General features: G+C 37.2%; 1 protein-coding gene across 5 annotated transcripts in view; it reads left to right on the forward strand.

Annotated features, from left to right (window-relative positions):
* LOC131429417 (sodium/potassium/calcium exchanger Nckx30C) overlaps window positions 1-15,894 on the forward strand; it is a 215,301-nt gene that overhangs the window by 166,218 nt on the left and 33,189 nt on the right. For 4 of the 5 annotated variants that reach the window (XM_058593512.1, XM_058593515.1, XM_058593514.1 and 1 more), the window contains one exon: window positions 6,675-6,871. In XM_058593512.1, the coding sequence (XP_058449495.1) occupies window positions 6,675-6,871 (197 nt within the window). The remainder of the gene's footprint in view (window positions 1-6,674; window positions 6,872-15,894) is intronic. The other variant, XM_058593513.1, reaches the window with a different exon arrangement.

Consider the following 15,894-nt stretch of genomic DNA (forward strand, 5'->3'; position numbering starts at 1 on the left):
AGATGTGTATGTAATTCGATAAATTGTCACTATTATTTTCTCTTTTGTACTTTTTATGAGCTTTTTGTTTTCGATTTCTTAGGTTTCTAATATGCTCGTTATACCAAACAGGATACTTTGAATTATTTTGTCGCCTAATTTTCTTTAATGGGACATGTTCATTTATTATGTCGTACAGCCGTGCGTAGAATATATCGACTGAAATTTCGACATTTCTTTCGTTTCTAAGGAGTTCTTGCCAATCTATTTCTCGTAGCTTACGACTAATACTATTATAATTTGCTGAGTGGTAATCGAAAATCTCCTCATACTCATAGTCGTCGGGTCTATTAATCTGATGTATAAATATTGAGAATTCGATTGCTGTATGAAAAGCTTCATTTTTCCACAATGGAGTTGGTGATTCTATTACACAAAAATCATCGTGAATATTAGTAAATAAAAAATCTAAATAACAGTTTTGCTGATTTTTTACATGATTAATTGAATTTCGCTTTTTGCGCCTTCTTGACTTGTCAGCCTCATTTTGCTGACGTCGGAACCTAGATTGACGTGCGTCGTACTCACTCCAATCAGCTTTCCATACCTTTTTGGTGCCTAATAAACGCCACCCAGAATAGTCGGGTTTTATACAGTTCAATTCGTCATCCAAACTGGGGCATGAGTCAGGTGTCGATGATGATGATACAGCAATTTGGATTCCAGCAATATTTGTTGATAAAGACTTCAACTCCTCTAGAATGTCCAACTCGACCATAGAATTCGGATTGTTAGGTAAACAGGTTGCTGTGTCAAGAGATAGCTGGCTGAGTTGACTTATTTCGTTACTCAGGTCTCGCAAATTAGAAGAAAATTCTGACGTCACGGTTTGCAGTGTCGAGAACACACTTTCCTTTGTCGATTTTAAAGCTGTATCTAGCAGTGCAGTCATGTGATTTTTAATACTTGTCACACTTCCCGGCAAACTGCTATTTTTATTTAGTGCGATCAGCTCATTTTTTATGGTAGTGAGTAAGACTTCTAGTCCGTCAATCGCCTCATGTATTACAGTTGGCTTCTCCTGTTGAAAAGCAAACTTATGCAGCACTTCCGTGTTGGCCTGAAGTTGCTTCTCCAGCAGTTTTTGTTGCTCAACAAGGCTGCTATAATGCATCTTTGCTTGTAGTAATTCTTGACATACCTCGCAACATGGCAGCACATAAGAATTAATATCTGCTTTTTTGTCTCTTTTCCTGAGAGAACCGCGCTGAATGGTAACACCGATGCAGGCCGCGTGAAATTTTCGAGGGCAGCCAACGCATGTCCACATGATTGTGTCGACGGAGGTATCCAGTGCACAAATTTCACAACTCATGTTGATTACACAACTAAAAACAGTTAAAATAAACAATAAATAATATTTCGCGCGCGGCACTGGGAGCGAATGAAAAACACGTCCGAACTTGACGACGTCTAATGACTCTCGTAGTAGAAGTTCGGTGGAGATGAAAAAAGCCACAAATCTGATAAACGCTTAATGATTTAGTGTCAACAGACATCGTTTTAAAATGTGCAATCGTCGGAGTACGTATGTTTTTGATTACCTATCCTAAACTACATAACTTTTCTACATGCAAGCTATTTCTAGTTAGGGTTAATCCAATTTGTGCTTTTCAATCGTTAAACTTAATTGAAAAACACAACAACTCGATTGAGTTATGTCTCTAGCACTTGAATTCACTCCATGTTTTTATCTTGAAGTATGAGAAAGAACTTTTTCATCTCATCTGAGAATGTATTTTGGTATATTTATTCTAAAGAAAACCCTCGGCCATTAGTATTGTTAGCTTATCGAATAACCTAATATTAACTTTTAAACGAGTCTAAGACTTTCGAAATCTCTGTGAAATTTTGGCACACTGGAACACCGGAGCCAGGAATGACAGACATTCCTGTCGAACTTGATCAAAGCTTCAATAGTAGCTTTCAAACGGGACTGGGCTTATTCAAATTGGTTCAGTCATCTCTGATAAAATCGAATGGTAAGAAAACAACGCGTTTTGTCGTTTACGTCACTTACTCCATTATATCTCTAAAACCAGAAGTGACAGCCATTTGATCTACGAACTTGATCCACGATCCAATAGTAGCTTCCAAACGAGCCTGAGCTTGTTGAAATCGGTGAAATCATTGCCGAGAAAATGGAGCGGTAAGAAAAAAGTGTGTTTTTTTCATTTACTATACTTATGCTGTTATATCTCTGGAACCAGCCATTTGATCTCCGAACTTGACCAATGATACAATAGTAGTTTGTGGAGCTCGGTTCAAAAATCTCCGAAAAAATTCAGCTGTGAAAATAGCTTTGTAAGGATACAAAGACAGAGACATCTTCCGATCTAGTCGAGCTAAGTTGAAAGATATATAACATTTTAGGTTTCCGGAGCTCCGATCAAAATTCGGTTCCACTATCAATAACGTTATCTATAAAGAAAGACAAAACATCACCGTCCTCTAATTTTGATGAAAGACATATTTTCCAGAACATTCACGCAGCTAGAACATTCACGCGGAACTTGTTCTGAGCGTTCAAGTTGTCAAAAGTTTCTCATTTGCTATCGACCAGAAGGAAAGTTGATTATTTCTGTAACTGAGGAAATTGTGATTGCTTGGATTAAGGGGCGGGTAGGGTCTAACACTTTTGAAAAATCATTTATTATTTTCTTTATATTTTCTTATAGTAAAACGTTTGAAGAATTTTCTGTGAAATTTTCAAGCCTATTGGAACGAAACTCTGGAAGTTACTAGACCAGACCCCAACGTTTTCCTTTTCGTTGTTTGTTACTTTGGAGAGGTGTAACAGCTACAAAATGGTGGATTTTTTCGTGTAAATCGTAGTTTCCACTTTGAACAACCACCAAAAATTAAAAAAAAATCAAACAGAAACGTTGGGGTCTAGAAAAACTTCTACTCTAATTATGATGTGTTCATTTGTTCACTTCTGATTAGTCTGCGCTAAGACGCAGTGGACACCGCAAATCACAATTTTTAAGAAGCGTTCTCAAAAATGCCTCTTCACCGACTTATTTCTCAATATTTTTCCACGAAAAAATTACAAAATGTTGTTCGAATGATGCTTTTTATCATGCAAAAAATTGGAATTTATTTTGTTGAACGATAATTCGCAAAAATGATGATTTTTTCATGGTTTAGACCCTACCCCCTCTAAGCCGTATCAATATCAAATGTTGGTTTTAAGTTCAAGTCTAGAACGAAATTTTGGAAAAACGAAATTTCAGTTTTTTTAATATCATGTTTTTGGTTAATTTTCCAATTCTTGAAAATGGGTAAAACTTTTTTTCAGTTTTTAAAGTCAGTCTTGAATCAAATTGATCCCTCCATCTGTGCAATACAAATTGTTTGTCATACTCAAGACGAGTACAAAGTTTCATACGAATAGGAGCAACTCGATCTTGATTTTACCTCATTTACGGAAACTGGTCTTCAATTTAATTCGTGCGGTGATGAATCGGCGTAACAACACCACGAGGCTGTCAATGAAAATAAACAAATAAATAAAGACCATCGGACTATAAATAAAGCTTACTGGCGTTGTAGTCTTTTGACGTTTTTCATTGAAAAAAACTGGTGGCGTAGATTGCTCTGGTTTTGCTCTTTCGAGCAGAAATGGCAATGAAACACCCTCAAAATATTGCATTTCTGCTCGAAAGTGCAAAATCAGAGCAATCTACGCCACCAGTGTTTTTCAACGAAAAACGGCATTTGATTCTGTGTCATCTATAGCGCAGTGATGCCAACAAGCAGAAATTAGAATAAAAAGATACTCGAGAAAAGCTTACTTCGATCATTTACAGTTCTATTATAGATGTACTTTCTTCAGTTTTAGAATAAAACAACTAGTTACTCAAACATGATTTTATCAATAGATTAAAAATTTGATGTTTTTGCAAGACAGTTTTTTATGTCTAGTGCATTTGTATTCCACAAGTTATATTGCCCATATAAAAGTTACTATAAAAGATTTGTTATTTTGAAATATGTTGTTTTTCCAGGTGCGATAAGTGAAAAATAAAAATGCAACACACTGTTCGAATTAATGTAATTTGAATTGAGTTGCCTTCACATTGAGAGCATTCAAAAATTAAATGAAGATTGAATTCGAAATTTTATTTGAATGTCTGTTATGGATTGGTAAAATTAGGAAATGTAGTTATGTACATAGCGTAACAGCATAAATCCAATGAACCTAGTTTTCCCAGTGTACGGAAACACTAACAGTGCTATGCTTGAGAAACGGATGTATTTTTTTCCAATACTTTCTGTGGTTGTGTGAATTGCGCAGATAACTTTATATATACATTTTCCACCCTAAGGGTGAAGCCAGAGTGGGAGCGACAAGCGACGCGAAGCGATGCGATGCGTAATGCGAAAATTTTCAATGTTACATAGTAGCCATAGTAAAAGCAACTAGAAGTGATGCTCAAAAGCACCAGAGGAAAAAAAATTGACATTTTCATTCGTTGTTAAAGTTCCAAAAGAATGGATTTTGACGAAGAGTTTTTTATGTCCGAGGGCGTACGCAACTATTTCTTCGGAAATCATAAAAGAGTTCGGAATTCATCCCATTAATCGAAACAGTAGAAAGTTCGGTGAATATAACCATCTGTATAAAGAATTGCTCACAGATTCTCAAAAATACTATACTAACCAGTAGTTATTAATATTTCCAAAACTTCTTCACAGGAACCTGTTTCCGGTAATTACGATATTGTTGATCCCAGAGCGCATTTTGTTTAAAAATAGCACCGATTAGCGCTTCAACATCAATCGAATTATCTTGTTTCGTCATGACAAAAATCAATTCAACCTCTGTTCGCTCGTAGATCGCGTGAAAAACTTTGCACGTGGTGCTTGGTCGCTTGTCGCGCTGAAAATCGCTCGTCGCTACGCAACGTATCGTGTTTACTGTGGCATGCATGTTTATTTTTTTTTAAATGGACGAAATTCGGTCGTGCTTCGCCATGTGATTTTTTAATATTTGCATCGCATCGCTTCGCATCGCTTGTCGCTGGGTGAGGCCAGAGTGGTAGCGACAAGCCACGCGATGCGATCATTAAAGTTCTGTATTTCATTCATTTGTTTAAAACATTAACATGTATTTCAGAGTAAACACGAGGCGTTGCGTAGTGACAAGCGATTTTCGGTGCGACAAACAACGAAGCAGTACGTGCACAGTTTTTCATGCGATTAACGAGCGACCAAAGGTTTCCTAAATTATTTTTCGTTATGGCTAAAGAAGATAATTTTATTGATATCAAAGCACTAATCGGAGCAATTTTAACGGAATGCGCAAGTGTTGAAGATTTGAAAACATTAGAAAATACTGGCATGTACAGTCAATGAAAGTGCATTAAATGAGTTTTAAGAATATTTCGTGTTATGTCGATGGAAAAAGTTCATACATTTTCCATAAATTTTTAGTTGAAAATGTTAAGAGTCTACCTTGGGTACGCAAGGAATTTATTAGTTGAGATCTGACATCACGATACTCCACGCATGTCCAAACGACATGATCAATATCGCGATAGCCTTTGCCACAAGCACAATGATTAGTTTCGGAAAGTCCAATTCGAAGGAGATGTGCATCTAACGCGTAGTGATTGGACATGAGTCTGGACATCAAACGAATGAAGTCCCTACTCACATCCAGCCCCTTGAACCATGCCTTTGTCGATATTTTAGGAATAATTGAGTGCATCCACCGACCTAGATCATCTAGCTGCTGGACCTGTATTGATATATAATATACTTAGTTATTTAAAACCAGCTGTATTGTTGTAAACTAGTTATTATTCATTTCGAGTGTGCCTGAAAATTTCAAAACAAAACATAACTAACGAATATCATTTACGACGTCTTTCAAAGTAAAGACCATGTTTTTATAGCCCAAATAAATATGAGACTGCATGTTCTCGCTCTATGCTTATTAATTAATTGTGTTGTTATGAGAATACTAGCACTGTGCTTCCAGGACGATAAAATTGACTCACTAGTTATCATCGTCATTATCAGTTGTAGATAGTCATATACAATATCAACATATCATTTATATCATATTTTATTACTCCGATGGTTCTTCTAAAGTAGCGAGATATCCAATGCTGTTCAAAACCTGTGCAATCAATATCCTACTACTAACTTAATGCTTCGTCAACAGAGGTCAAATCAAACAATGCTCATTTCTATCGGTAGACAGATGATACTAAAAATAGATATACACTAATGCCATACAGATATGGCTTCGAAAACTGTTTGCAATCAGCATCGCGATTCGAAGCGCTCGTAAGCAATATCGTTGATAGTTTTGTCCTGCCGTTCTGAAATTTATCTGTTTTCGGTTACAGTACATTCGGTACATTCCTATTCTGAACGATAATAATTGACTTATTTGTGTGCATAGATAGCCATGTATCATAAGTATATCCGTATCGATGTGCATCCGTTCTATATTCGTTATTCTATTTCAAGCAGAATTGCAAATGCAAGTACCGCAATACCGCAGAACAGATTGTCCTTGCCAGCAACGCCTTACTCGTTCATATGTCAAAATTTGTTCCTGAAATTTAACACATAATTGGCAAATCTCATACTAACACTACGTAATAACATAATAAAAGATCCCGTTCCAGGTAAAGTCGATGAAAAGGCAACACAGCTGCACGCGATAGCGTCGTTAAAGGTTTTGTTGGATGCCACCAAACCGCAACGGGGAGCTGCCACGTCGTCCGCGGCGAACCATGTTAAAATTAATTTAAGAGAAACCACCTTAGCTAGTGATCGTCCGAATGGAAACATAGATACAACAATTGATTCGGTAAGTGACCTAATCCTCAATGTAAAGGAAGTCTACACTAACACTCTAAAGCTCACCTTCAACCCGGGTTCCAGAGTAAACTTCACAGTGCTGGGAAACGGGAATCATAAAAACAGAAATAAAAAAAAACTCCAATTAGCTCGATAAATTAAGTTCTGTATGTGTGTTTATTTCTGACACTTATCGCGATTGTTGGAAAGAAATATATTGGGTGGAAAAAAAATAATCTCCTTAATCGCATTAATACGATGCATTCGAAAAAAAAATTATGATAGTTCATAGTCCACTCATATTTAGACAAACATGTCAAATCCTAGCGTGATGCAGCAATTAGTATTGTTTTAACAGTTAACCGATTCGGCTATTTGACAGGTCATGTTTGGAACCATATGAAGTTTGGGAAATAATAATTTTCGTGCTTCCTTAATACATTATTTTTCGAAATGTAGAACGACGAAAGAAACCAAAGAAATTTTGATTAATATGATGGAGCTAGTCCTTTTTCGGATTGCATCATCACCTATTGATCTCGAGAATTTCGTAGTGACAGGCCCTCCGATGCGGTAACACAACACAATGTCAAAAAACATATGAAATACCCTGCTACTGGAGACCGTGCTTGCTGACTTCGAACCAAAAACACAAACGCGAGTGCATTTTGAAAGCGTGTTTGACCATGCTGATGCGGAATCCGGTGGGCTTTTAATGTCGATTGCTCGATGACGCAGTCCCGGGTTGGCGGTTCAATGCATAGGGCGCTGGTCTTACAAGCCAGTTGTCGTATTTTCGAGCCCCGACCTGGAAGGATTCTTAGTGTCAGTAGGATCCATAGTACTAGCCATGCAATGATTCTGTACACTAAGAATCGGCTGTGAAGTCTGTTGAAACAGAAAGGCCAAATTCCTCAAAAGGAATGTAACGCCAGGACTTTGCTTCGATGACACATGAGTCCACTATTGTAAGACAAAGATCAGAAAGGAACGACCTCTGACGAACGTGTTTATAAAATATGAATCCAATTAAGAAAAACGATTCTTTGAAATGACCTGTATCAATTAGGTCGTTTAAGCCAGATACTGAAAGACGTGACACTATGAGAGCACTGTCTTTACTTAAGGTATATTCGAAATCATCGTAAGAATGACTAAGTTTGGGACTGCGTTATCTGCTTTTCTGTGGTTAGGCAACAACCCAGAATCAGGAATGAGAACTAATTGACTCAAGTGGCACGTTTTCCAAGTTATTTGGAGATTTGTGCCTTGCCATGGATTCTCATCTTTTTCCTGATGGGAAGAGAAGGATAAAAGGAACATGGAAGAGAAATATGAAGCGGGTGAGGAGGGAAAATTGCGCATTAATGCATTTCCTAAGAATGAAGAATGATTCGCAATATGTATGAGCAGAAGTAAATTCGGCACCCCATAATGGATGCCGAACAATCTGTTAAAGGTCAATACAGAAAGTATTTATTCACTCCAGGAGGAACGATGAACCCCTATATCTCCTTACCACATTGGGTGAGACAAGATAGAATATCCTTCAATTTTAGCTCTCCATAAACAGATGTATGGCGAACCATGTATGGCGAACCAAAAACACGGATACGTAGTTGCGTCAATGCGGGACAATTACATATCAGATGCTGTATGTGTAGTATGCAATCGATCTTACACAAATCACAAAAATATAATACTCAGCACGCAGCAGTAGTAATGTGATAATTGAGTTTGCATTGTCCAGTCAGAGTCTCGGCGAAGACTTGTTATAAGGCAAAAATGCCGAAAAATAGATATAATTTCTGTCTATGCCTTCAAATAGTCAAGGAGTTTAGAGCTCCGCAAGGGCGAAGGTCACAAATGTTTCGTTTCTGACCGCCTTTTTTAGGCTTCTGAAGTCATTCACACCTAGAAAAAATTGTGTAAATTTACGTCTTCTGAGACCAACATATGTGAGAGCCAAAAATGACTCAATTTTACAGTAAATCAAACTTATATTTAATGCATTCTGACATATTTTGGATTACTAAAACATGTAAATTTAAACGTTTGCTTCAAAGGCGGGGTTCGTTTGATGTATATTTTTTTCATTCTTGTAAAATTCAGTCGTTTCGCGGATTACGTTCTTATGAATTGTGTCATATGTGGATTTTCGTCATCTGTAAATTTCATAATTTTTTGCGGTGTGCTAGTTGACACCGACAATTCGGCTAGCAAGTGCGACTGCATGAATTTATGCAACACTTATCAGCTAAGCAGACGTGTGCTTCTGTGGCTCAGTCGTTTAATGCACGTACTTTGTGATCCAATAATTCTCGGTTCAAGTCATCGATCTTTCGCTGTCAGTATTTTTTTTTTGTTTCAATCAATTTCATGTCATGGAATTTTTCAATTACATATAATATTACATGCTCTTGCACGTAAATTTGAATGAACTGCGACGCTGCATCTTATAAGGTGCGAAATCACAGAGTTTTTTCGAAGTGTGTACTAATATGAAACAGGCATGGCAAAAACACGGATCCGTTCTGCACGGTACTCACCATCACTCGTGAGCACACCACCAGGAGTATTGAATGCTACGCTTCGTGCCCGTGTGTGAAAAACACACACCGAACGCAGTAGAAAAAGCACCCGTACCGGTGGTCGTGTAATTGCCAAGCAACGGTGTTTGGATTTTCGGGCAGCACTGAAGTCGAGTGTTCCTGACTTCGGCAAACACCGAAGCCGAGTGTTTCCGATTTTGCCATATACGTTGCTTGTACTATAAGCACCTATAGCACCACGGTATGACGAAAAATGCGTTTGAATGATTAATTCTTTTTTCATCAATACGCGTCTGATTGAATTCAATTGATTGACATTATAACCAACGCATGGGTGCTCTTCGGTGCCTTCGCGAAATTGAAAACACTCGGCTCCGGTGTTTAACGAAACTGAAAACACGCAGTTTCGGTGTATGCCGAAGCTTGAAGCACCAGCGCCGAAAATTAAACAGCGCCACGAGCACCGTGGCTTCGGATATTGCGTTTCGTGTTTCTCTTTGTGCACTGGCACGCAATGGCATTCTCAATACACGCGGTGGCGGTGGTTATATGAAGCACGCAGTGCAGTGCAGTGTTTGGACATGCCTGATATGAAAGCATATTAGTATCCATGCACGGAGCTGTGCCGGCTCTGAATTGGCAATTGGTAGAACCATCAAAGGATAGTGTACCTAACTAATTTGTTTAAAACGGTTATTGAAGGAACAACGTTTTAAATATGAAGCACGAACCCATAATTTTTATTCACTACACCGCTTCAGAAACTACACACTTCGAAAAAAAAAACCTGTGATTTTACATCTTATAAGGTGCACATAAATGGAGCGTCGCAGTTCACTCAAATTTACGTGCAAGAACATGTAATATTGTGTGTAATTGCAAAATTCCATGATATGAAATTAATTGAAATAAAAAAAAGATGAACACTGATAGTAACCGCCGCGACTTGGAACGCGAATCATTGGATCACAAAGTGCGTCCGTTATTCGACAGAGTTATCACAAATAGAATATTCCGTCATTTGAAACATTAAGTCTTAATGAATTGCATGAGGGATTAGATAACTTGTAACAATAACTTTTTTTGTGTGTATAATAATAGTGGATGCGCAATTCGATTGTTTCGACCAACGTCGATGGAAATAGAAAGTTTCCAAGTAAGCCCGTTTTATGAGTAATCATCCACCTCTAAGCAATTCGAACAATTTCCACGCGAACCCTTTAATAAGCGACAAAGCTCATGCAGGACTTGTTCTGTACTTTCAAATTGTCAAAAAATCCCTGTATACTTTAAGCGGCAATAAAGCTCTCGCGGAAAAACTAGAAGTGGACTTTTTGTGAAATCAAAAGTGTTTTTTTTTCAGGTGCTGTGGAACTTTCGGTTGTTTGTTTTATCCTCAGATTAAGCTTAACTACTTCAGTCGACTCGAAAATTGACTCGATTCGTTTTCGTACTCAAGGAGCGATCAATTTTGTTACTTCGGTTTCTACAATCGCCAGAATGTGTGAAAAAATATACAAACTACGTAATCACACACTCATTTCTAAACTCGAAATGTAATGTAATTATATATAAAATACAATCAAAGCTAACGAATTCAATCGTTCTGTAACACAGAATTCTGAAACAACACACTGAAATATGAATCACATCAAAACGTAATTTGAACGAGACTGAAACATATCACTTACAAAGTACAACCGCGCGTAACAAAATCAAATTTAAACCTCCAACCTCACCGGTAGCGTTAATCATTTGTCGAACACTGTAAATTAATATGTACCACGTCCTGGTCACCTGACCTGTACATCCGGTAAACCACAAAACTCGATCCGGCTGTTTTTATGTGGGTGCACAGTTGTTTCAACATTTTGCATCGTGTGTCGTTCGCCAACGGCAAGTAAGGTATAGCAATAGAAACACCATCATAATTTTCCGACCGCGCCGTTGAAAATAATTTACGTTTATTAATACCTATCCAACATTTGGGAACACTCTCCAATATGTTAATCTTCATTGAAACCCTTGAGCCTCAGCGAATTTATATTCTTCAAATACCTTCATAAAAATATCCTTGTATTGATATTGAATGGGATAAAGTTGTCTTGTCAGCGATTCATTAAAATTATAAAACACAGGGAGGCCACACTCATGTTGCATGGAAGCATGTCGAATATGCAGATTTTTTACTACGCTGAAAAATAGAATTCTCCTAGTGATCCGTTGCGCCATTCGTCCTGCTTGGTTTAGCAAGCGCACCTTGATTGTGGAATATGTCGTTGTCTTTTCCGACCCGACGAACTGCTCGTTAATATTCATGAGTATCTAAAGTTTGATACAGCAGCTCAGTTTGAAAGAATGTTTCTTCGCGCGGCGAGGGTTGATCACCCACCTATTGAAGCTCACAGTAGTGTTATGCTGCCTGTAAATTTGATTTCTCCTAGACAGAAACGATTTATTCTTTATAGTGTGCAATAACGAAAAAATGCTATTACTGACTTCATTAAATAGCGGAGAGTGAAAGCGTAATTTGAATAATCATGCACTACTATTCTACCGAACGATGTTAACTTTGTGCTACTATACTATGTTTCCCGTTATAATTGAAAATATACTTCATTTATATCCTAATGAATTTTGTGGAATTCTTTTACGCTGAGAGCCATAAAGTAAGTAAAGAAAAATGCTAGTCTAATGTCGGCCATAACTTTTTGAACTTTTTTCATGAGTTCCATGACATAGTGTTGTTTAGTTCTGTAAATTTTCACGTTTCGTCTTCGGCTCATCAACGCATTAATAGTTTAGGTTTAACTGCTAATGCCACCTGGCGAGTCAACATAAACCGCAAAGTACACGAACAGTTAATGCTATTTGCAAAACACTTAATTACACTTGCCTGGCGAGTTATACGAAAATGCGACTTTCTGGTCGTCATCAGATAGCAGTCATTTGAGTTTTTTTAGTGTTACGTGGGTTTAGTGTTATATGAGTTTTACAGGTGACATAATTCTACAAACGATAAAATTCATAACTACTTAGTTGTTCAAATGACGCAAAATTCCACTCGTACAGAATTTTACAGGTTCCGAATGTATCAATTTTTCATCAAGCAGATATGGGTTTTTGCGGTTTAGTCGATTAAATGGCGTGCTTTGTGAGCTGATGATTCTTGGATCAAGTTGCGCTGTTGCTATCGACCTTTGCAATTATATTTTATTCAATTTCAAGCCATATAATTTTCAGATCACACAAGTTTACATGTTCTTGAATCTAAATTTGTGTGAAATACGATGCTTCATTTATGTGCATCTTATAAGATGTAAAATCACAGGATTTCTCGAACTGTGCAAATAACAGATACAGGCTTGGACAAAAAGATTCAGAACCCTATGTAATTATCCAAACAAGGAGCTCGTTACTGTCACCTACTCGAATATCCTCTGCGATCTGTCAAAATTGCGTTCCATTACGTCCCAGGATTATAACAAAGTTCTGCTGTCTGACAAAGAAATATTCCAACTACAAGAATTTGATCATTTCTCACACGATTTCCCTAAGTGTGAAAGAAAGACATCTTTTTTCGATGTCGCTTGAGTCACTCGTGTATTCAATCGCAATAAATCAAAAATAAGCTTGTCAATTTAACAAGAAGCAAAACAGAAATTTTGCGTGAAGTTAATATAGCACCCAAAATAGAGCCGTGATGTGATGCCACACCTTAAATAGTGCCGATCGCGGTGACATCTGCAACTGTGATGATTGAGTTCATATGTGAGCCTGTATATCTGTTTTCTTTGATTTTACTCATGAATGAATCTTTTCATCTCTTTGAAAACATAAAAAATAATGCAATAAATTCTTTTATTTTTAGATAACCTAAATTTTTTAAATAATTTCAAGCGATTTATTCATATATAAAAATGGTTGGAAGTCTTCTTTAAATCTCACTTAGTAATAATAGTTTGCCATCTTATGTTCATATCTAAAATAATCAAATTGAATCAATACCTTAAAATCAAAAAAGAACCGGAATTTTTATTAAAAAACGCAAAATTTCAATTTTTAATAAATTTCTTTATTATCGCCTTCAAAGTACTCTCCTCCTGCGGCAATACATGCATACCAACGCTTGATCCAATTTTCCATACAAGTTTTATAGGCCGCCGAAGGTATGGCCTTTAGTTCAAGCAGCGAATTCTCTTTTATGGTCTCTATGGTCTCAAAACGCGTTCCCCGCAATGGCAATTTGAGTCTGGGGAAGAGGAAAAAGTCACACGGGGCCATATCTGGAGAGTACGGTGCTTGGTTGATGATATTGGTTGAGTTTTTGGCAAAAAACTGCGACACAACCAACGCTGTGTGAGTCGGCGCATTATCGTGAAATTCAGCTTTTTGACACCAGCCGAGAAGCGACGCGTTTCAAACCCAAAACATTAGTTAAAATGTGTTCGGCTGATCCATAAGAGATGCCCAATAACACAGCAATCTCTCTAATCGGTACAGAACGATTTTGCAACACGATTTGCTTCGCCGATTTAATGTTTTCTCAGTAACAGATGTTGTTGGGCGGCCAGGGATCTCATCATGATCCATGCTTGTACGACCACCTTTGAAGCGTTTATACCACTCGTATGCCTGTGTTTTTCCTAGATACGATTCACCAAAGGCCTTTTCTAACATTTTCAACGTTTCGGAACACTTAAATCCATTTGCAACACAAAATTTGATGCACGCACGTTGTTCTAAATTTTCATCCATTATAAAAATCGCCACACGAAAATTTTTCAACTTCTTTGTATAGACACCAAACAAAAACTAATCGTACGATATGCGTCAAAATTTGACAGAATGTGTATAAAAGTGTTGCCAACGTTGAGAGAATAAAATTTTACCGATTAGACAAGCGCGGGAATTTTAAAATGAAAATTCCGGTTCTTTTTTGATCATGAGGTATATTAGAATAGTTAAGAAATAACTATGAAAAAGTAAAATTTTACTGTTTCGAATAAAGAGATCACAGCAAAATAGTTTTAGTGATGAAATTATACTCTTTTTTCCTATGATACTTTTCATTTAATATGGACTTTCTCAACAAAGGAGGTTGATCGGGATTAGACAAAGTTTTCTCAACTTTGTCGCGTCATAAACAAAATATTAGATTTGTGAACAGCTAGTGTTCGCCTGGAGAAAGTTGTGTTCACCCAGAGACTGTCCCCAATTCCCGAAGACTCCGGGCGGTAATCCGATCTTTAAAACGACGTTACGAGACACCCGAATTCACGATCCTCGATACGCATTTCCAAAGAACATTTTGAAAACTAACCACATTTAGAGCAAAATAAAGTTAAGGTACAACATTTGAATACGGAGCTTGACTACGAGCTACGATCCGGTTACCATTATCGAACCTGAAACGACCTAGAAATGTACCTAACGTATAAAAAATGGACTCGTATTTAGTAAAAGTGAAATTTGTTTTGTGTTTTGTTCAGCCATGGACTAAACCAGAGAGGACGCTTCAAAATCTTATTCTGAACCCTTTTAACCGTTTTCTTCCTGATGGAAAAAAAACCTGACCAAATTGGTACTGCATGGCTGGGTTGAAAATTCGTTCATAAATTAGTAATGTGTTCTTAAGACAGAGCTTAGAAACTTTCAAAAGGATATAAACATTTAATATATTTATTACACTTCGCTTGGAAAGATAATTAATTATTTCTTTTAGCTGCATTTGGTGCAATTAATTATTTGGACAAGAAATTAGTGAAAATATTTAAGTTGTTTGGCATAAAAAATGACTTACTTTTCATTATACGGGGCCGGGTGTCAATTAGAAATTTCAGAAATAGCCGCGTAACTGATAACCGAATATAACTTCTTCATTTGTTGGATTTATATGTTTCAGCCACCAATCTATTCGAAAACTCTTACATGTTCATAAAAATAGTGGAAATGTTTTCTAATAGTATACTATTGAAAAGTCAGTTTGATTTGAACCATGTTTTCACGAGCCAATCAGAACACGTTATCAGGGCTACCAGAAAGCTGCGTGAATATACAAGCTAAAGGTTGAAATTTTTCCATCATTCTTTCTGGAGCGGTTTACGCAGCACGACGGGTAGTGCGAAGCATTTTACGCACAACTTTATTTTGTGTGGAGCGGTTACAACAGCAGAATGGATGCCTGAGAAACTTCACGATACTAATTTCAAACTGGTGATATGCGAATATTGGCTCCGGAAAGACGCGAAACGCGAAATAGACATCGCTTTTCACACCAGCAGCGGTTTTCTTTTACGGCTGCCATTGAACAGGATGGTTTGGAGTACCCATATGAACGCCATAATTTCGGTTTTCGAATTTTATTTAGAGCAAGCGTTTAATTCAACGCCTTATTATAGTATGGGTGTCATTTGAGTATGTGTTGTGCAAGTCATTATTTCACTACTATTTTTCCCGAATGTTATCTGCTTTATACAAA

Source organism: Malaya genurostris, chromosome 2 (genome assembly GCF_030247185.1).
Source record: "Malaya genurostris strain Urasoe2022 chromosome 2, Malgen_1.1, whole genome shotgun sequence".
Taxonomy (NCBI): domain Eukaryota; kingdom Metazoa; phylum Arthropoda; class Insecta; order Diptera; family Culicidae; genus Malaya; species Malaya genurostris.